Source organism: Amblyomma maculatum, chromosome 4 (assembly GCF_055883805.1).
Source record: "Amblyomma maculatum isolate TAMU_Amacu chromosome 4, ASM5588380v1, whole genome shotgun sequence".
In the NCBI taxonomy this organism is placed as follows: Eukaryota; Metazoa; Arthropoda; class Arachnida; order Ixodida; family Ixodidae; genus Amblyomma; species Amblyomma maculatum.
The window spans coordinates 106,633,391-106,656,056 of record NC_139347.1 but is presented as its reverse complement, the minus strand read 5'-3'; the positions used below and the strand labels follow the sequence as shown (position 1 = coordinate 106,656,056).

The 22,666-nt window shown below is 43.6% G+C and overlaps 1 protein-coding gene across 1 annotated transcript in view; it reads left to right on the top strand.

Moving 5' to 3' along the window:
* LOC146191919 (cell adhesion molecule Dscam1-like) overlaps positions 1-22,666 on the top strand; it is a 111,520-nt gene that overhangs the window by 47,055 nt on the left and 41,799 nt on the right. Inside the window, exons 10-15 of the mRNA XM_084600401.1 lie at positions 3,883-4,044; positions 5,376-5,663; positions 7,301-7,420; positions 9,994-10,167; positions 10,908-11,046; positions 12,022-12,173. Of these exons, the coding sequence (XP_084456527.1) occupies positions 3,883-4,044; positions 5,376-5,663; positions 7,301-7,420; positions 9,994-10,167; positions 10,908-11,046; positions 12,022-12,173 (1,035 nt within the window). The remainder of the gene's footprint in view (positions 1-3,882; positions 4,045-5,375; positions 5,664-7,300; positions 7,421-9,993; positions 10,168-10,907; positions 11,047-12,021; positions 12,174-22,666) is intronic.

Here is a 22,666-nt window from a genome sequence, read left to right as displayed (position 1 = left end):
CACGCGAGGAAATGCACAATCGTGAAGAGAAAAGCTAGCTACACTCAGTAGGGCTGGTTTTCGCGTGGTACTAAATTTGACTTTCATTTCATATTCAAGGAACAGAACGGCAAACTTTTGCTATGGTTTTATCATGTCCATGAAGAGCAATGTGACAGATACTACACATTTGCTTCCCTATAAACCACACAATGTCAGAGTGGGCTAGTCACTGAACTTTCTATAGAGCCACAAGAAAAATTGTGCTGTAAATTTTCTCTACCTTCATTTCGCCGTAATATCCGACCACTTGAATTGCAACCTTATGAACCGTCTTGGTGTCGCATCACAAGGTCATGACCTTGACCATTCAACTTTTGAAAGAACTTTGACCTTGGAGCTTAGAAGATAAGAAGATGGTGGGGCAAGTGACGAATCACGTGGGTGACGTCTAGTCGCGCCATCGCGCGATAGAATCAGCCATGACGCCAATCGATGGGTATAATAACAAGGACCCACCGAGCTCCGATTCAGGCGGGCTTGGACGAGCGCTTTTGCGGCCATCTGGTCTAAGGGACAAAGGTGGTCGCAGACAATTCAGAGTCGCATCTGTCAACCTTTTATCAAAGATAAAGGAATTAGTAGAACCAGATGGAAAACGTCGAGGCTTGCAATGCGGAGATTTATACACTGAGAAAATGTTTTGGGCAAAATTGCAGGCAACATTCCCAATTTTAGACCCATGAGAATCAACTCAATGAGAGAAATAGATTTATTGGAAGGCTTAAGAACGTATCGAGGGGACTGAATAGGACGATTCGGGCCACTATTTTTTAAAGGCAGAAGATAGGAGTCATGATTTCGTTTGTACAGATGTCTGCAAGGGGAACGCAATCGGCGAATCTCATCTGCTCATATAACAAGCCCAGTGCGTTTCCCTTTGTGTTGGGCCTGTTCCTTATGTTTGAACGTCGGTCATAGTTCCCCAGAAAACCAGACATAAAGCGCGCAACGAGTAGGAGTATGCAGCGCTTTGTAGTGGCGCATACTGTTCAGAACTATTACTGTGAAGGGTGTGGCTTGTTCGTCGACATCACTAATTTCGTTTAAAAGCAACCAGACGACACAAGTAGGAAACCGAAGTGACCAACATAGTCGCCACGTTTTTACGCGAAACGGGGCGAATAGCCTGCAGGTTATGAACTAGTACAAGGTAGGGCGAAGATAGCAGTCATAATTGATAATAATACCAATGGTAATAATAACAATACAAACAGTAGGAGGGACACATACGCTCCACCTTTAAGGAAATGACGCGATAAAGTGCCCCACACGGGCGATGTTATTTGTCACTCTTTCTTTTTTTTTTTCACTTTAAAATTTTTACACACACATACTTGGCGCATTCATTGCCTTTATGTTCTAAGTAGTCTGAGAGCTCTAAGTGCATTGTTCATTTATTTAGTATTTCAATTAAATAGCAGCAGCGCACCGACAGCCCGGCGATACAACTTTCTACGGCGCGCCGCAGAGCAAAAGCCAGGAGACCGACTTTTGGTTTGGACGGCAGTTCGCTGTCGCAGACTTAATGGAAAGCTCTTACGGGGTTATATTTTGCCTCATACATAGTCCTTCGCCGCATAGAAGAACTGGAGTACGACGTCATTCCCTTCGGCGCGCCCACATCACCGCGGCGTCGTGCGCGTTCAGAAGTCGGGAATTTAGGTGGTGTTCATTTGAATGAATTGACGTTTAAATTCCAATGTTTATGTTTACCATTCTCGCTTTAGTTTTGAAACATAGAGGTGATGCTTTATAAGGGGCGAGTAAGCCACGCATATTTATAAATATGTCTTCTTTCGCTTTCTGTCTTATTATCTCTTTTTTTATTTGTTCAGTTCGAGGACCTCCGCTTGCCTTGTGTCTCTGATTTTGCTCGTTTTTATGTCTGAAACGGTTTCGCCTTGTATACAGCAGGTTCAGTAAGCAAAAAGTTTCTAAGCTCGCTAGCGGCTGTATACCGGCCTCAGTAAAAACCTTTTCACGCACTCTCTCCTCTCTTCTTTTTCGTCTCTACCTTGTAGAAACCAACACGCAATCACCAAAAAAGAAAAAAAAAAACTCTACATCACCAACGTCAAAAGGCGGCTGCCGTGCGAAAGCATAAACTTCCGGCGGCTGAAAGCAGTTTACAGCAGCCGCGGAAAGTCGCCTCCCGGCCGTCGTCGCCTCTCGCAACGTTCGCCGCAGTAACCTCTTTACTGCTTGTTTTTCTTTTTTTCGCATGGAGGGTGATTTATTCTAATCTCTTCAGTTCGTTTCCTTGTTTTGCCACTTCCGATTTAGCCTCAGTGCATCGAATCAACGTTTTATTTCCGACTTATCAAGACAGCCCATGAAAACAAACTTGCACTCAGGTCGGAAGGAAACAGCCGAGCAGGCCAGGGGAGCTCCGACGCTTGAGAGCGTTTGTAACGGCGATGAAAAACCGGATGTGTTCCTCCTTTCTCTCTGTAGCACCATCCAGACGCGTACATCATTTGTGCGCAGAGTTTGCGCCTGCAAATTTCACACACGCTTTGTTAAGCTTCCTTCCTACTGCTAAGGAAACACAGCGTTGTTGTATCTGTTCAGTGCTTCCGTCTCTTCACGTCTGTTTGCAGGTTTTTGGCTGAGCAGATGTATCGGTGAAACTAATATTCATATTATCCTCTGGCGGCAAATCTATATAAGCCTTTGGAGTATATCAAGGTATTTGATATACTCCATAATCCATAATCCATAACCTCAGTAATCTGCGATTTGCTGATGACATTGCCTTGCTTAGCAACTCGGGGGATGAACTGCAAATAATGATTGATGACCTAGACAGGAAAAGTAGAAAGGTAGGCTTGAAAATCAATATGCAGAAGACTAAGGTAATGTTCAACAGCCTCGGGAAGGAACAGCAGTTTACATTAGGTAGCGAAATACTGGAAGGAGTAGGCGAATATGTCTACTTAGGACAGGTAGTAACCGCAGATCCGGACCACGAAAAGGAAATAACAAGAAGAATAAGATTGGGATGGAGCGCATTTGGCAATCACTCGCAGAATATGACTAGCAGCTTACCGGTATCGCTCAAAACCAAGAGAGTTCTACTTAAGTTGAGGACAACCCAGAGGGCTATGGAAAGAAAAATGGTAGGGGAAACATTAAGAGATAGAAAGCGTGCAGAGTGGGTCATAGAAATAACTCAAGTTACCGACATTCTAGTAGAAATTAAGAAGAAGAAATGGACATGGTCAGGACATGTAGTGCGAAGAGAGGATAACCGATGGTCGCTGAGGGTAACAAACTGGATTCCAAGGGAAGGAAAGCGTAGCAGGGGGCGGCAGAAAGTTAGGTGGGCGGATGAGATTAAGAAGTTCGCAGGGGTCAAGTGGATGCAGCTAGCACAGAACCGGGTTAAGTGGAGAAATATGGGAGAGGCCTTCGCCCTGCAGTGGGTATAATCAGGCTGATGATGATGATGATGATGATGATGATGATGATGATGATGATGATGAAGGTATTTGAAGTAGTTATTTCAACCGAGTTTCATTTTCTATTTCCCTTCATGACTAACAAGCTTTACTAGTCGGATTCTAATTTCTGATCACCATGTGCATCGCAAGGCTTGCGCTTAAAAAATGAAGATTGTACTTGGTGAGTCATTCTTGCAGGCAATCGTGAGTTCTGAAGAAACAGTTTCTCCTCCGAAGTCTCCGCCGGCTTTTTTAAAAAATGAAATACCCTTAACACTGTTTACACTCGACAAATACCAGCGTAGTGCTCAAAAGCAGGATGGTGATGTGAAGGCAGCTAAACACCATAACCTTAATAGGTCATAAACCGATTATAGTTACACCGTTGCGTGTGCAGCCGGGATGGTGCTTCCTGTTAACTACCGTCAGTCTGTGGACACCAGAGGCCGCCTCCTGGTTCAGCAGGCTCAGAAGTCCGCTGACGAAGGCGAGTACACGTGCGCAGTCACGGGACCAACAGGCCTGGCCGCCAGCCGCTCAACGTACGTCTCGGTTGTCGGTGAGTATCCCACATGTGCTTTGCAATTGAGCGTATACCTATTGCAAAGAACTGCATCATGAAATAAAGACTGGGTGGAGCAAACCGCAGCGCGAATACCAATGGCACTATACAGTATACTTACTGGATCCTATTATAGAGTGTATGAAGACAGCTCAGTCCAGTTTCACATTTTTACTCATGCCTGTAATGTGTTACGCACAGAGGTTTAAATAAGACGCGGCATGGAATTTTTCGATACAAAGGGCTGCGTCCAAAAATCTAATCATTATCATCGTTTGTTCCCGTCAAAAACGCCGGCTTCGGTAGCTACATTAGCTTCCCTCCTGTGCAAGGCGTGAGTCGATAGTTTTTTTTTTTTATTTTACAACGGGATAGCATTACACGAATTACGAGACATCGCACACCACAAGAGAAGATGCTGACTTCAAGAAACACAGAGTATGTGCGCTTAGATACGCATCTTTTTTCTCTTTTTCAGGGCGTAGTGCTATTACAAATGTTTAATGTGCTCATTCTCTAGTCACTGTGCAGCTAAAGTTGCAGAGTTTGCAGAGCTTTGACCTGTTGAGGATTCAATTTATCCGCTGCGATATAAACGAAAAATGTCAATAAAAATATACTCTATACTTTATTTCCGACGAGTTAGAAGGAGAGAACTTCGTTTTTTCTAGCAGTGAACTATTCGGTGTGGTGTGGTTTCTAGTGTTACAGGTCCCAAAGCAACCCTTGCTATGAAACACGCCATAGTGGAGGGCTCCGGAAATAGCAACTATCAGAGGTTTTTTAAAGTGAACTGACATCCCATAGCATATGGGCGCCTTGCTTTTCGCCTTCGTCGAAAAGCGGCCATCAGTGTCGGGATTCGATCTCACATCCTCAGGCAGAGTAGTCGAGCGCCCTGCCCACAGCCCCACCACGGATGGGCTGAAGTTCTTTGTGAAAAAGCTCAATGGCCCTAAATATCTTTGACATTTTGTAATTCTATGGTTATTTGATCGCGTGGTGTTCGACAAAAAATGCCTTACTGCCTTCGCATTTTGATTAAGCATTAATTTTTTTATTTTTCAGTTTTTGTGGAAAACGTTTTGGATTGTGCCTTTTGCCTTAAAATATGAACAGAATAATAACCTGCATAAGCCTCAACTTCCTGGATCTTATTTTGATTCAACTATCGCAAAATAAATATTTTTTGCTGTCCTGCGAAAGAACTTACAAAATTCTCCATCACACACTTTACTAGACAGGGCTGGTAAATTTTGTTCTCATAATGAACAGAACATACAACACCAGACATATTTAATATTGTCCTATTTTAACCTCTTCCCCAGTGGCACCGGTTATCGACGACCATTTCTTCCCGGACGTCATCAAAGTTGAAGAAGGCACCCGGTCACGGCTCATGTGCTCCGTATCCAAGGGCGACCCCCCGCTGCGTTTCCGATGGCAAAAGAACGGCCTCAGCATTGGCTCTCATGGCGAACGCGTCATCGAGACCACCGACGATTCGTCCATAATCAAGTTCGGTCGTGTGCGCTTCGTCGACAGAGGGCGCTACGTGTGCTTCGTCTCGAACGACGCAGCCTCCGTTAACCGCACCGTAGAGCTCGTCGTCCATGGTGAGGAAGCTTGCGACAAGTTTAGTCAAATGATAACGTTAAACGGTAAACCTACCATATTAGCTCCTTATTTTCAGCTCTGGCAAGGAGTGGTAGCACTTTATTAGGTTATATGGCTCATTATTTTCAAAGAAGCACGTCTAAACGAACTTTTCAGAGCTTTTAACGCGACCCAAGAGGTCTAGGGCGTCAGCGCTTTGCCAATTAAAGCCGCATCAATTGATCCCTTAAAACTCGCGCTGTTTCCTTTTCATATAAGCTCACGGATGTTTACTAGAAGTCCACAAACTTCCTATGTGCCTGTCTGTTCGGCATTTTCGTCAATCGTTCATGCCATAAAAATAGAATAAAAGTGATTTGCAAATGTGCTTTTCTCGTGGATGCCAATGTAACTAAAATGATCTTATGTTCTTATTTGCTATATCCGTGCAATCATCCTGCTGAACAGGCGGAATATCACATTTCGCAGCATACGACGGACGAACATGTTCTCTCCATGCAGGGCATGCTTTGCAACTGTCATGCTGCAAGGAGCGAACGACGAGATGTTTTCAACTTCAGCTTTCAATTCAACATGTGCAGCATCACGCACCGGGAAAACTTTTTTCGCACGAGCATTAGGCCATATTAACCTCTAGGGTTCCTGCTGTCTCTCTTCCCCTTGGGGAAAGTACCATTAGGACATGGTGTGTGCAGTCTGTGCGTGTTGATGGGTCGTATGGAGCGTTGTTTAGGAGCGCCAAATAGCGCTAGTTTGAAGAGAGGAAATGAGTAGACTATTAATAGGGTTTACTCCTATCGACCACTTTGCGTTTACGGTTCAAGATCATCCATTCTTCGTAAGCAGTCGCTTCCTTAAATGTGCAATTGTTTCCAAACCTGCAGTGTAGTGAAGCGAACTAGCAGACTTTGCTTAAATTTTACTCCTGGCGTCTTTATACCTGCGCCACTTTGCTTCAACATACTGCTGTGTCGTATGCAATAAACATTTGAAATAAGTGACCATGAACACAATTGTTCGCACGAATATTGCATGACAGGTACAGTCATAAGAAAAAGTGGTATACAACACTCAGCCGGTGGCGGAGCTCGAGAAAACTGCATGCTAACGTATTTAGCAACAGCTATCTAAGATTGAGACAATAGTGGCTGTGTCTCATTTTATCCACATGCATGTGCCGATGTCGCTGTCCGTTACGCTGTAGTTAGATGGCATTTCGACGAAATTTTTCTAAGCTCTCTCATTGGCTGTGTGTTGTATACCACTTTTGCTCACGGCTGTACATTTAAATTGTATTACGATACCCGCAGGTATAAAGAGATATTGATTGAAAGGAGAAATAATTACGGTGCAAAAATTATTTTCATAAATCACTCGAAGAAATTCCGCATTTTGTACAGTATATTCGGAGCTCCAACCTTCGCCGTACACATGTCAACTGCCATTTGCTGGTAGCTCTCATTACTGCGTTGTTTCTTCTCTCTTATAACTTAAAAGGGGACCAAGAAATCAGTCAGCTTTCGAAGTCTTCGCCTTCCTAGTTTCAGTTGTAATGGTATTTATCCTGCGTCGTAGCTTTGTAACAAATTCTCAGATTATAGTGTGGTCTCCTCTCTTCAAATATTTTGTTTTGTAGTGAGTCCTCGTTGGAAGACGGAGCCACAAAATGCCTCCGTCGTGTTGGGAGCCTCAGTCTTCTTGCACTGCTCATCCGATGGTTATCCTACTCCTGCTGTGACATGGAAAAAAGGACAAAGTAAGTTTCCCTTTCTGGCCCTATTTTGCATCTGGGGCTTTGATTTGTGGCGCCAAAAGCATTAAGGAGTGGGCTCTAGGCAGGAATTCCCGAAGAATTCCCTCGTTTCAAGTTTCAGTACCCATGCGCGAATATAGGCGCGAGCATTTATTGTGCTTATGTTATTTTCTTCTGTATCTTTCACTTTCCACTCTAGAAAACAATAACTTTGACGAAGTAGCATTCAGCGGAGAATAAACGACAATAACGCTTTTTGCATATTGCTTCCTAGTTTCATTCTTTTCTAGATTCAGTTGAGGAAAAAGGTCGTCTCGTTAAAACACAAATTCTTTACCACAAAAACATCCTGTTGTCTGCGTTTGTGTTGTTGTGCGTGTGCGCGTGTGTATGCGTGTGTGTGTGTGTGCGCGCGAGCGCGTGCGTGTGTGTGTACGTGCGTGCGTGCGCACGTTGCCAAGTACTTTGTCATGAACTTAGGGCATATCTGATTTTCATCTTGATGACGTATTAAATGTTTTCAAAGGTCGCACGTATGAGCCGAGGATTAAATTCAGGACAGTGTTTACGACTCTCTTTACAACTGGGACTTCGCTTCCCAATGAGACCCAACGCAGTTGACAAATTTTTTGCCACCCATATTAAGAGCAGTAGGAATTAAAATTTCCAGACACTCCGTAAACTCACGGTCTTCGTACGCGGTCGTCCCGGCTGCGAACAAGTTCGTTTTTGTGCGAGAGTTGGGGTGGCCCTAACACCGGCAGTGATCAGAAAGTGGCCTCAACATTGGTATCCGCATCCTGGGTTCCCCATCTGCAAATCCAGAAATACAGAAGCTGACATCCATCACCTGCTATGGGAATGTCTAGCACTCAAGCCAATGCGAATCCGGCATCTGGTGGCAGCTAGCCTCTCCCCCCATAATCCGCAGTCATATGTGGCTTGGACTCAGGGACCATATCATCGCTCACTTCTCGACATCATTGCATAAGCCAACCTTTATTGATTCATTTGACCCCACCCTTCATCCTTCATAGCATGTTTATGCCCTAAGGCAATAAACATCGCAAGAAAAAAATGGAAACAAACCAAGAGACAACAAGCGATTGCACCATGAGCAAACACTCTATATAACTCTGCGGGACCATTTCCTTTCTTTACACATTCCCAAGCGCTCAGGGCCTCTGAAGCTAAACAGTGTAAAATGTTAGCTTCGCAGACATTTGCGGCTCTGGCGCTCATTTGAAGGTGGCAGAGATGGCCACCACGGCGGCAGCATCTGTCCACTTTTCGATGAAGGCAACTTATTGAGGGATTGTTATGATTCCAGTGGCACCAGAGGAACTCTTGTGAGTAATTGCACTATGTCATTTCGTACTTTGGCAGCCATGCCTTCAGATAATAGCACTCACTCGCTTCTAATCTCCACTTTTGCTCTCTGATCTCGACAGTTCATTTTTCTCCCTGCGTTTTTCTACTCTGTGCTGTGTCGCTTAGCACGAAAACTCGGCCAGATCAAAGAATATGCTATCCATAGGAAAAATAAAACGCGTGAGCGTTGAAGCTAATTTAGAAGCCAAGTTCAAGAATCTTGATATATTTTTGACTGTCGAATACTTCCAGACAAGCAAATTGGTGGAACAGATTACGTAGGTGTGTACTAACCGGATGAAATAACCAATCATACGTAAGGCTCCACAGCAGAACCATGTTTGGAGGCTGCATCGGCAACAAATTAATTTGAAGTAATGGAAATTTTTTGATTACCCTAATGCGATAACCGATCACTGCAGAACAAGTCAGACAAATCTTGGGTGACTTCCTAAGGGGAAGAGAAATGAGACGTTCTAAACTGTAAGCAGCTCAAAATAAGTGAAGTGCTACAGTTGGAACTTTTCACTGCCATATAGTACATAAGGCGTGTGCTCTGTTAGGGCAGATAAGATTTATTTACGCACAATACGATGAAATAGTTAAGTGGCGTATGTCAGGGAAACGCCCTTGTTATCTATGTACTAACTATTTTACTCGGTTTCCAAAACCTGGTGCTTAACTATAATTCCTTTGACTACTAATTTTTAAACTGCCGTTTAAATGAAATCTTCATAGCATTTCTGCTCGTGGGGTCATGTTTTTTCTTGTCTGTGGGTGTGCGGGCGTTGAGTGGGCGGTAAGGGGAACTTGGGTAGGAGGGTAGGGCGTTAGTTGTGCTTTCATGTGTGTGTGTGTGTGTGTGTGTGTGTGTGTGTGTGTGTGTGTGTGTGTGTGTGTGTGTGTGTGTGTGTGTGTGTGTGTGTGTGTGTGTGTGTGCGCGCTCTTAGATTACCGTTTCAGATTAAAGAGGTTCTCGTTTCATCAATAATTTAAAAGACCGAAACGTCGTTTCACTTCTTAATTTTGCTTCACTTCTTTTTTGCGTCCTACTCTAGCTTACTATATAGCCTTTCTGCGTTTCTCCTCCCAGTGAATGATATCTTCTGGTTAAGCGATCTCTATGTACGCCATATGTTTCGCTTTACAAATGATATTGCTCAAAATAATTGGAGCTTTCTCTTTTTCTTTCTGATGTTTGCCAGGAAGCCAGCCGAGGAACTTCTCGTACATCCACTACAACTTTCGCAACCATCATTTCATCAATGGCAGCCTGCTGATTCGCGAAGTAGAGGAATCCGACCGGGGCTTCTATTTGTGCGAGGCACACAATGGCATTGGACCGGGTATCAGCAAACTGGTCTTTCTCAAAGTGCAAGGTAAATATTGCCACGCGTTCAGCCGCGCGGTTGACGATCGTCAATGGACTGGCTGCGCAACCGAGCCCTCTCGGCGTGTATCCTCCGCCAAGCTCCGCCCTACACGACGCCGTCACTTCTTTACTTTCCTGCAGGTCAAATTTCTAGGAGGCATTAATAACGGAAACTAAGATCCCGTTACTTGCATTTCCTTCACTTTAGGTTGGCATCATTGCATGTTTATTTTTTCAAGCTGCACAATGGCATGTGTCGTTCTGTTCTTTCTTTTTCCTCGCATTTGCATGTTTGTTGTGCCGAAACCTTGTCTCTCGATGTTGGTTTGTGTATCTCGACAAAACCTGATGAGCGTTAAAAGAAGCAAAAAAAAAAAAAGAAACGCTCGGCAGGGCACAATTTTAATGAACCTAAGGGTTCCAGAAGATTATCGCGCAAGACATTTATACCAAAAAAAAAAGGTTCTTGCATAAGTTATGCTTTCAAGGTATTGTACTCAGTACATCACGTACTGGATAACGAGACATACTTGTTAGCAATGAATGAGATACTTTGCATACTTCTTTAAATTGATGGCTATGGCATGCTTTCATTTTGGGCAGCGGTCAGGCAGAGTTTTAAAGGCGCACTGGTTGAGCTAATATCGCATCTGGGAAATTTCTACCAGTTAAGCAAGCATGCGCTCTAGGTTTAAGTTGAAAAGACGCAAAGTGAAAAAAAGCTTGTTTCGCTCATTTTATGTCCAGTCCCACCACGCTTCGAGGTCAAGCACCGGAGCCTCCTGCTCAAGAAAGGTGAAGACTACAAAACTCAGTGTTCATCTGTTGGGGATCCACCGACATTTTACTCATGGGAGAAAAACCAGAAGCCCCTCAGCACTGAAAGGTAACCGTTATAGGCCTTTTATTCTCAGTTGAGGTTGCATTTCTCTTATGTACACGGAAATTTTATACCCTAGGCCGACATTATGATGCGATTCATGGGTAGTACAACATAAATGTAAAAAAAAGGTAACTTGTCTGTAGAAACGTGATTCAGCACAGGCTAGTGAGAAAATCCATGGATGTAAAAGAGAGGTCGCACTGTTTACTAATAAGCATTGTATAACAAAGGCTGCCACAAAAATGTGACGCTGGCCATACACAGAAATCTTGAAATCTGTCTGTAAGCATTGCAAAGTGTTTTAAAACCATGGCAGGGATGTGCGAACTTATGAATTTAACTTCATTTCTATGTTTATTTCAATGCACCTGGGCTCGGCAAAAAGTTGTTGCCATGACAAAAATTTAAGCTTTGCTTAGGTTATGAGATTTACTGTCCGGTCAAGACACAGGCTATGACGGAATTACGACCACCAAGGGTTCTTTGCCGTGTATTGACCTCGCACAGCGAACCGGCGTATTGCATTCCGACCCTATCAAAACATGGCAGCCATGGGCTCGGATCGAATTCGCATCTCCCGGCCCAAGAGAGGAGCTCTTCAGCTAATGGGTGACCATGGCGGGTGCAAAATTGACTTTTAATTTGCATTTGTTAGCATCATTAGAGCCATTGTTTTGTACAGTGACTTACAATAAAACAAATAATATTTATTGTTCCGGCTTTATTGTTCTCTGAATTTTTATCATTTTTATATGCTACATTCCGACTTTAACAATCCTGATGTGAATCCGTTTACGGAGTAAATTGCTGCGAAGTAACGCAATTTGAGCGATTGTTTTTTATAGTATTAGCAGTTATTTGAAGTAGGATTTCTTGTTGGGTTCATTTTCTTTATGACAGCGTTTGCCTTGCTAAATAACTGTGCAGACCCTTTGTCATTTACAGCGCTCACAGAGAACATTGTAACCGCAATTTCAGATATCAAACAAAGCCGGACGAAAAATATGGGGAGAAATTTCACTCCGAGCTGAAGATTCCTCATGCAACGCGAGAAGATTCTGGAGTGTACAGTTGCAAGGCGACGAATGCTTACGGCGAAGATACAGCCCACTTCCAAGTTATAGTCCAAGGTCAGTGATGCCTTCTGAATATTTGCAACCACCAATGTCCTGTAATTTTGAGTATTGTCTATAAAGGCGATATATCAAGATCATTGTAAATATCCTTTATATTTATGATTGCTTAGACGACTAACAAAGTATCAGTGATTTTTAAGCCTCCTTATAAATAGAGCAAGTGTAGGCGCACATATGCGCAAGCAAAGTGAAGAACCTGTTAAAGAGTTAAGCTAGTCTAATTAACATCGCCATAAGTATGCGTCTTTGTAGCAATCATTCACAGATGCCTGCGTTAGAACAAGTATTCTACTAAGCAACGATATGCTTAAACACGAAGTCCGAATCTCGCCAACATGAAACTGACACTGCTATCAAATAAGACAGACTGATATATATCTGAAGTACTTAATAAAAGGGTGATTTCGTTTTAGGGCTAATTTTTGCAGTGGCAGCGACAAAACATATTAGAAGGTGACCGCATTCATTTAACAATCGATTGAATGGATTAAAATTGTGGATTGATTGCTGAGTAAATTTACGACAGAAATTTTAGTTGTTCGTAAATTTATGGAAGAGTTTTGGGGCAGTCTTTTCCTTTTACCCTTGCTCAATGATAATATTACTTGAGCATCTATAATAAAGTCGTTGCCATGATGTACTGCTAGGAGCATCAATATTATATGCTTTTTTTACTCTTAGCTGAGATGTAATTTACGGAGCTATATGGTTGATTGAGTACATAACAAGGAGGCTCCTGTTAATAGCGGATGTGTTGCACGCTCTATCCACTAACATAAGAATACCCAGGCGATATAATTGTGCCGCGAATATCTGTAGAAATCGCTCAGGCAGATCGAACGGACAAGCGAGACGCGTTGATGACGCGAACACGCTTTTAATACACACAGGACAAAAGCGAATACTACTACATCAAGTTTGCGATGAAACCTCAAGCAAACGTTAGCATCTATAACACCAGTCGCAGTATTATGAATTACACATACGGAATCAACCTAATCCGCACAAAACAACCCACACCAAGACAAAGCCGTAAACTGTTCTGCTTACAGCGTTCTAGAGGGTTGGGTCGAAGTGAGTCTGCTTCGGAGTCTACTTTGGCGTGGGGAGCCCGCGTCGAAGCCAGTCTTTACGTCCACGTTGAGGAATTGAGTTTTCCGTCGGCGTTGGCATTCGAGGAACCTTTGTGCATAGTAGGTGTTTGGTGGCGTCAGCATTCGGTGAGCATCTGGTGTTTTAGCGTCTGCAGAAGACACTAGTTGTGGGAACTGGCGCAGACGCAGCTGGGGTCTACAGTGCGGTGCCATAAGACAGAAGAGAAGCCAAACCTGGAACGACGGTCAGTGATTCTCCCTCCGAGCTACTCTCATCTTCTCTCTCCCTTTGCCATGTCATGACGAGAGCGTTTGCACAATTAACGTAATTTTGTTCTACGATCGTGCCTAATACCACGTCATTAACACGCGTCATCCTTACCTGCGTTTCCTGAGTTTCCGTGTGTCTTCCTTCCTGGTAATCCCTAAGTTACTGCAGTTTTCGTCTTATATTATTACCGTGACCCCTATTATGTGATAGTTTGAGATAAACGTCTTATGTAATTATGCTCCAGAATGTGTGCGAACGCTCCAGACACTAGTAGTGACGCAGGATGCAGTGAAATGTACCAATCGCATCCATCGATGAGATAAGGATATTTTGGTCACCGCAGTAGTCCAACCTCAAGCGCAAGATTACTTTTCTTCAATGGCTTCAGCGTATGCAGCTTTATCAAAAAAAATTCTTGTCTCTGTGGATTGATGCGTCAGCATCAAAACTCGCCAATGTGATAGCATCTTGGCTCTTGGACACACATTGGACACAAGACGATGTTGAGAACGCTAAGCAGTGAAAAGTTGACCACCTCACACACGCAGTTCCAAACACTAATGCGCCCCACACCAGGCTCCCTTTCGATGCCCGCTCCGCTGTTCCCATCTTAGCATCCTATTTAAGGAAAAGTACACGTGCCCTCATTCCCCCGTGTACATTCCCACTCCCTTGTAACTTAACGAGATTGGAGGAGGATTCCCTTAGAAGGATAAGAGCTGGGGCGGCCCTTACCCCGTCGTAAAAATGCCGATGGGAATCGCAAGCAGACATCGGACCAACCACATGCCCGAAGTGTTCCACACCAGCTGCAGAAGTGGATGTTTGCCACCTGCTATGGACTTGTGTAGGGACAAGGGCATCATGGACACAGATTCTGCGCGAAGTGGGACTAACCACAACAAGGGAAGAGGACTTTTCTAAATGGCTCACCGACAACGCTAAGAGCGGGAGCCTGCTCCGGTTCCTCAAGGAAAACCATTTACATGAGTTTCCATAATATGCCTTATGGCAAGCTTGAGTACAAAAAAAAAAGAAATCTTTGCTCTTAGTGTTGGCAGTGCCGTCGTTTTTTTTTTCGCTGTTACCCTCTTTAAATCAGCCGCATAGATGTATATGGTATAAGGAGGAGGGTAGGGGAGTAAGAACCAGGGCAAGAGAGAAAGAATGTTTCCTTTGGTATGAATTTCTAATCCTGATAACGATGATCCCGTGGCCTGAAAAAGAGAAAATTGTTAACAGAAAAAAAAAATACGATGCGAAGTGAATGATGGGTCGGCACCCAAAGGAGATTTGAAGCTGATATGCCTTTCTCGAAAGGGGACAGGCATTCTAAAGGGTCCTGATAAAGAATACAGCTGCACGGAGAAAGTTATCAAGAGCTTTCTGCAATGAGGGAAGAAATAAAAGAGACAGAATAATAACAAATAAAGCAAATCATGCCTGCAAAGCCAGCTATTATCTGAACAAAAGGATTCAAGGGGGAACCAAGGTAAGAACTGATAAGTACGAAACGTGTTTCGAGTGCTCTGGCAGCTTATGCTATTGCGCAGGGGGGGGGGGGGGGGATAGAACATAGATGTTCTGTGTACGAAATGTACAATTGACACGATATGGGATTATATGGAATTGTTTTCCTGTCAGTAATGAAACAAAGAAAATATATATAAGGAATTCTAGTGCTCCGTTCGAGACATATTCCTGTTGGTGCCAATATTTTAAATTTATGATTTTGATATGCCTCCCTGTATTTTCTGTCCCCAGAAGATTTAAAGGCTGACTGGAGATTACATAATTTATATTGATCAAACCTGTGGTCTTTGTGATTGAAATGCCGAGAAACTGCTAAGTATCCGGGATGTTTTTGCCTGCCGGCCCGATAACCCTTTATTGTTATGCACATTGATTGCACTGTCCCTCCACAGTACTGTTTATGAAAGAAGAAGTTTCTAAAAGGTAAATAACGTTTGCCTACGTGCAGTTAAGCCCCTATCTTATATGAAAGGTGAGATGGCTTGCAGTGCTCTTGACTGTGGTGTCGTTTTGTAAATCATTGCACATCTTACGTCTGGGTGGTCGAGACCAAGAATGTGGTTATGTTGGGCACTTGTTGTCGGGTTTAGAATGTACTAGAATATCTGTGAGGCTTTTTTACACTCGTTTTTACACTTGGTGCCTTCAGGGAGATTTTTTTTAGGCCGTCGTCAGGCGTTATCATGGATGGGTATTTTGCAGAATATTTTTTATGCTCTAGTATCACAATGGACTTTTTCGTTACAAAAGAAGGCTTGCGTTCAGTGTTGGATTTTGGTTGCTTCGGGAGCATATCGTTGCTTTTTAATATGGGTTCTCTCTGAAGGGTCGCATGTAGGAAGTTACATGGATAGTTGCTTTGAATTATTGTAATTTTATTAATGTAGTTCGTTCAAGTAATCATTATAATCGCTGCATATTCTTATAAGCCGTGTTGCCTATCCTAGAAATATTCCTTGCTGAAAATGTCTCGGGTGATGACTCGTGAAATTTAGGTATTGTTGCTGATCCGCTGCCTTTCTGTACAAGGAAGATTTAAGTTTTCTATTATCAACAGACACCGTGTTGCCGACAAAATTGGCTTTCCACTGCGGAGACTTCATATTGCGTAGCCATCCTTCTCTCTTCCTGCCCTGTGTAGATATAGAAAGCCTGTTCAGTCCTTTTCAGGTGTGATGACCGCTTCCAGCACTTTGTTTCCTGGCTGCAAGCTGCAGTTGTGTACTGGCGCTGAGCCTGCAGTGCTACTGGACTGCGGCCTAGGCTTTTACGCCATGCCTAGCCTAATTTTCATACAACGCACCAGAGCACACATCTACGTGTTTGCTCCTCCGGTCGTGAAACGGCGTGGTAAAAGATTGGAATTTCGTTCCCGCGATGTCAACACGCTCACGGTTGTTCGTGAAAGTACGGCGAGGGTAATTTGAACTGCTCATTCAGCTACCTAAAACGAATCAGTGTATTTTCTGTAACTCTCCTATAGCCTGTATTAGGAAGGGACGAGACAATAGGCAGCAGAAAATATCATTCGGCGAAGCTATTTGGTCGCATTTGATGTTTTACTAGATTATTTACCGTTAGACAAAGAAATCATTAAACGTACAGCAAATGTGTTTCACACTTAGTGACAAAAGCTAAGTTTGTTGCTTGCAAAGCGAAGCACGGCATGCCCATTTCTGGTTATTTCTTAAAAGCGATGTTTAAGGTATCTTCGCAGTACTCATGCGGGAGGCAAGAGTGCAAAGCAACAGATGTCTTTTTCGAAATTCTTGAGGCGCTCGAGCCACGGCCACTTTATGCGTGCAAAAAAGTTTCGTCATGACTCGGTTATAATATCTACAGGTCACAACGCATTCTAAAATAAAACGAAAGTGGATGCTTCGGCGTAGCACTTGATATCGCATTTGGCGACTATCAATTTCACAGCTGTCGAAAAGAACACGTAGTCCACGCTATCAATTATCCTCTCGCTTTCGACCATTCAGTTGTAGACAGTGAGATCCGAAGGAGAAATCACAAAACAAATATATATGGTAATTCAACCTTTTATTCGTTGTTTTTGATTTTCTGCATTCATTATCATCTCCTTTATTGTTTTTTTTTCTTCTTACAAAGCATTACCTGCAAACATTACTCAGACGCCGCAGGGTGCGCGCTGCCCGGCTTCCAGATCGATGACTATCGAGTCGATATTCCCTGCCACCATCACATTCGCCGAGAGAACAGCCTTGCAGAGAGTAAACTTGCAGCAAAAAAAAAAAAAAAAAGCTATGGTCGGTGGTAAAGTGTGGCCAAGCGAGCAAGTACAGCCCATCCTGCGAGAAGAATACTCAGAAATAAAATGACACAAAGATAGCAGAAATAACAAATAGCCTGAGCCAGGGAAGACGACAATCGGGAGGGAGCCTAGTTGAGGGCCCTGTTTCCGTTCTGCGTTACGCGGAATGGGCGTTCCTGCAACGCATTTCGCTCGATAGCCTGTGTGCGCTTTGGCACTTGGCCTGCCGGGGCCATCGCTTTTTGGAGGCACAGCAAATCCCCAGTATGCGTCGGTCTAGGCGTGGCCGGCTCCAATAAGAGCAATCAAGCACACGACGCATGACGGGTGTTCGGGTTAGTTATGCATTGGTAATGGGGGATTTTCACGTCTGAGTCTCGTACTGTATTGTCCATTGTTAGTGATGCGTTACTGTCATGAATTCTCATTTGAAGAGTGGCTTCCAATGATTTGGTCATTGCAGAAGTAGTTAGTGGGTATGCATTAAACACGAATATCCTGTGCAGCAAACCACACGTTCGCTCGACCGTAACGACGATTACTTTCTAGGTAGAAAGTTCCGACCAGAGCTTTTATTGACTACATCGTAGTGTTTTCGGACCTGACCAATGGAACTGAACTAGGAACCCTAGGGCCTTACGTATTCTCCGTACTTAAAATTTACATTTGGGGCTCCTTCGCATTCTTTCTCTCGGCACGTATACTATCGTCTTGGCAGTTGTGGAATGTGCAAAAGAAATATGAACTAACGACTGCTTAAATATTCCTGAGACACAGAATGGAGAGAAAAATAAAAAATTTATTGATTTAGCCTGGCCAGAATAGTTTGTTCAAATTGAATAGTTTGGGCCTATATGACCTTACACATGGGTTATATGGGCAACGAGCTGTATATGTAATAGTCGATGGAGTTCAGGAGGACACTACCTCTTTCATGAATAGGTTAAGGGGATTGATGAGGGCCTGTGTTGCAGATAGTAAGATGACTTTGTGGGTGGGCAGGTGCAATTTATACGTTGTCACGATAGCAGCCAAATACATTACAAAAGACATGGCCAGAACATTTTAATATGGCGTGGTTGTATGTGTCACATCGAAAATAATTTGTTTCAGCGCGCTTGAAGAAATTTGATTTGATTCCATACGAGTAAGATGTTCAGGATGGGCGAGGGAACGCAGCGACTGTCTTATAGTTATTTGAGTCTTCTCTTCAGAGTTTTCGGTGCATAGCCTGCTAATCCTTGAGGTTGTAATCATCCAGCGATCGGGAAGGTCTGAGTCGAGACGTGTCACGAGCGAGAGCAGTCCATTTGTTCTCTTTAATCCCCAGTTGACGGGAGAATCACTCCAAAAGGACGTTCAAGTTTGGGAGATGGTGGAGGTAGGCGGTGAACTCACTAAGGCGTTCTGACCATCCGTGCACACGTGGGTGCTGCTAGTTTAATTGGGTCAGTGAAAGATTGTTTCAGCAATGTGGTGTGTTTCAGGTGGTGTCAGATTTGGAAGAACAGGGAGATGTCAAACTTCCTGGTGGCGTGGGTATACTGATGAAGTTGTTGTGTTAGAATCCCTAAACCTTGCATCTGCGTCGTACGTACGTGCCTTAAAACTGCGCTTGGTTCTCGGCGTGCTGAATCTCTCTACGGGTCCAAATAGGCAGTCCCAAATAGGGATGCGAGGCAAGTGATTTGGGAAGTGTTCAAGTGTATTGCGTGGGGTTGACCTTGATGAAGGTGGTCAAGTGGTGCTGCTGCGATTCGCGACACGGGGCTGTTCTCTCCTGTAGTGAGTAAAGCGGGGACGCCTGCTCCATATAAGTATTCAGTGATCGAAGTGTCAATTTTCTTGACTTAGAGTTTCGCTAATTGGAAGTGTGATTAAGCGTTCATCACTTATGCGAAATGACTGTGTCGAGAATCGTTTGCAGATCCTGTTTACTGAGTATATGTGATATGGCTTTTTGTATCCACTGCGATTACGGTAAGGAGAGGACTCTGGGGGTAATAGTGTAAAGTGCGTTTGCATAAAAAGCCAAGAAACAGCCCACAATTCCAGTTTGATGACGGGAAGCAATATTACATTCTGGACAACAACATTGCCGTTCCGACCAGCATGACGATTTGGAGAACATCGAGAATCTGGTCGTAAAGCGTGCAGGTGGTAGGCATGCAGGAAATAGTGCGTAGGGCCTATAAAGAAATGTGCGAAATCGCTACCAGGCAGCTGATTTTCTAATGTTCAGTAGCACTATTTACAATCCATATACCATGGACGATCCTCAGCCATTCAGTTCGATGAGCCATGCTAAGGAGAGGTGGTGTTGAGTAAATAATCTCGTTAGAACTAAGTGCAGATGAATTGCTAACACAGACAATAGGGGCATCGAATTCGGGCATTGAATAGAGCAAGTCGTGATGCTCTTTCAGCTGAGGTGCACAAAAAACTGAAATTGTTGATGGTTTCTGGGCGTTGCCTCCACCTTTGTGAGTTTTAGGAATAGAGCCAAAGTGGGAAAATGGGATTGCCACGTCAAAGATCTGGCGAAGAGGACAGGACTTTTATATGAACGACGCGTCCATGCATCTGCTGTAGGAGGTTCTACATATGAATGTAGGTAAGACTTTATTTATATTGTGAAAATTATAGGTACGGCTAACGTTAGTCGGATCTCTTCCTCGACTTTTCATTGCAGACTGTTCCACGCACGGCAGTGAGCATTAAATTCACCCATGAGAATATGAGGAGCTCTGAAATGCGGAATCGCGAAATATAGATATGAATACTGATATCCATCTCTCGGTAGATGCTATGCGCCTATTTGAAAAAAAAAAGACTTTTCATTTTAACTCTTACTTCTGGAAATAAGGAGGTTCATACTGTGAGCCTCTTAAACCTAATGGACGTGTACATTGTCGCGTCGTATACAGTCTAAAATTTTGCTTGCTCTCTCTTGTTGTCGAATCCGCAACAGAATATACCAATACAGGCGGACTGTAGAAGGCGTATTGGGCTCAAAGATAACCGCAGGAAAGCGGTGCTTCTAATATGCAGAATGTCTCGTCCTTTCAAATAGCGCTCATTTATCCAATGTTGTTTTATTTGCAGCAGTAAAGCGGCCTTGGAAAATAAAGACGGATGAGGTGGCTCTGAAAGCCTAAATGTCTTTTTTTTAATAAGACATGACTGAAACAATACGCTAATGATGCCTGATATAGAATTAATGAGCATTTAAAAATCATTGGCACCTGTCCGAATGTCAACATCTAAATGACGCCTTTGTTAGCCTTTAATGCATAAGCAGAGACAGAGTAAGAACACCGGCATGGTACCTGGGACACCAACTCTTTTTGTATATTACCAACTCTCGCCTGGGATATCGCATCAGTAGTTCATGTATGCATTTCAACCTCTTCGGCTTCAAATAGACGCAAATGATAAAAAACTCTGAGCCAGCCGCTGTCTGCTTATGCCATTCAGATTAACCAACGCAGACCATGGTAGGAAGGTTATGGACAACAGTCTGTTATTCAGCGGCATTGTTTGCTGATTCAGCCAATGTTTACATTCTGAATAGCTTTCTTTTTATTACAAAAACAATACAAAGAAAATCAGCCGAAGCGAGACCTCAGGTTGCCGCAGCTACGCCGTAAAGAGGCGTAGCGACGGTCTCCTCATAAAAAATTCAAATGGCCAGGTTATTGCAATTCACGTTACCCCTATACCGAGGGCAGGAGCTGCCCATTCGGGTCGCTCCTTTCATATGGGAGGGCGATATCAAAATCAGCCTGCCTGAACCGTTGGCATTCTCTTCACCCCTACGATGCGCAGGTACGTCCATACGACTTGGTTGAATTGTGACTTTATATGTGGGCTGTTAGCTTACGCTCTCGTGTCATACCTTTAAAGGATAAACTTAAGTGTTCCCAATAATGTAGCATCTTACACTGATAGGCTGTAATAGGGAAATAATGTAGCAGGCAAAAGAACCTTCCGCCATTGCTTTCGCAGTCACACTTGGGTTAACCGGAGCTAAACCACATATAAATTTATTGTAGCTTACCCAACAAGCATGCTGCTGCTGCCACTGGAGTCTAGCTCAGTCACACTGGTTTCTCATGGCTCCAGGAGCCTGTTGATAAATCCCCAATCAGATACGTGGTAGTCTCCTCGGTGGTGATGGGAGGGTGTTTGGCCGTTCCATAATTAGGAGAGGATGATGATGATTAGAGATTGCTCTTAGCCGACAGAGATAAACTCAGAAAATCTATAAAGCTCTAAACAGAAGACGTTCTGTTTCAACACTTTTTTTCCTACAGGATTAAAACCTGTCACCGGCTGTTACGTTGCGCTATGCCTCACTGGAGACCACCAGAACATGTAGCAAACGCAAAAAGCTTGTAGAGAGAAATTGTCCGTGCCGTGATTTTGCATGCAGTATGTGCCGCTAAACGCCCAGACCATAACACCGTATTTGGGAGCCAATGTCTAAGTCTCCATTGTGCGAATAGTGGAAGGCTAGGAAATCAGCGTCCACATCAAGACTCTCCTTGGTGCACGTTTTCTGCGGGGATGTAGTCGCATTTGAATATGCTACTGGTGTCGGGATAATAAACCCAAAAGGCCACATAGGTGCCAGAAGGGTATAAATGGCAACATTAAAAAAAATTGTAAAAATGCCCTGCTCTGAAATCGGACAACTCTAGTGCAAAAAGTTGTTCGGAGCCTGTTCACTAACAATGTTGACTTTGTTTTTAAATGAGGCACTAATGCCTTGCCAGAAAAAACGGATCAATAGAAAAACCGCTCTATATATTGATGGGAAAAATTGTTTATGTGTCTATCGCAGCTGGTATATCACTGATATCACTTCCCGTCTGTCATAGCACTTAGAAAAAGGAGTTCTGAAACAAAGCACTCGAAAAGGAAATTTGAATCAATCAGTATTTCCTAGATCAATTTTTGCATCGCCTTCAGCAAATGAAATGTCTTTAGGAACAGTACGTTTTTAGACGTCGTTCAAATATGGCGTCCTCAAGGGCACACATCTGTAATGGCGGTGGCCTATGTTACCCAAAGAGATCAAGACTGCGAATAGGACAGAGTGACTTCACCCAGTATTACAACGAGGGAAGGGTGAAATAGAGAGAATGGTATTCCTGACATACAATGAAACAAGCACGTCGATCACCGTCTTCATTTGAGGCGCGGCGTTAAGCAGGCTATTGTCAACCTGAACCTTCGGTCGAGCAGCACGACGTTCTTAGTGCGGAAACCTATATCCACCCTTCTGATACCTAACCCTTCACGAAAG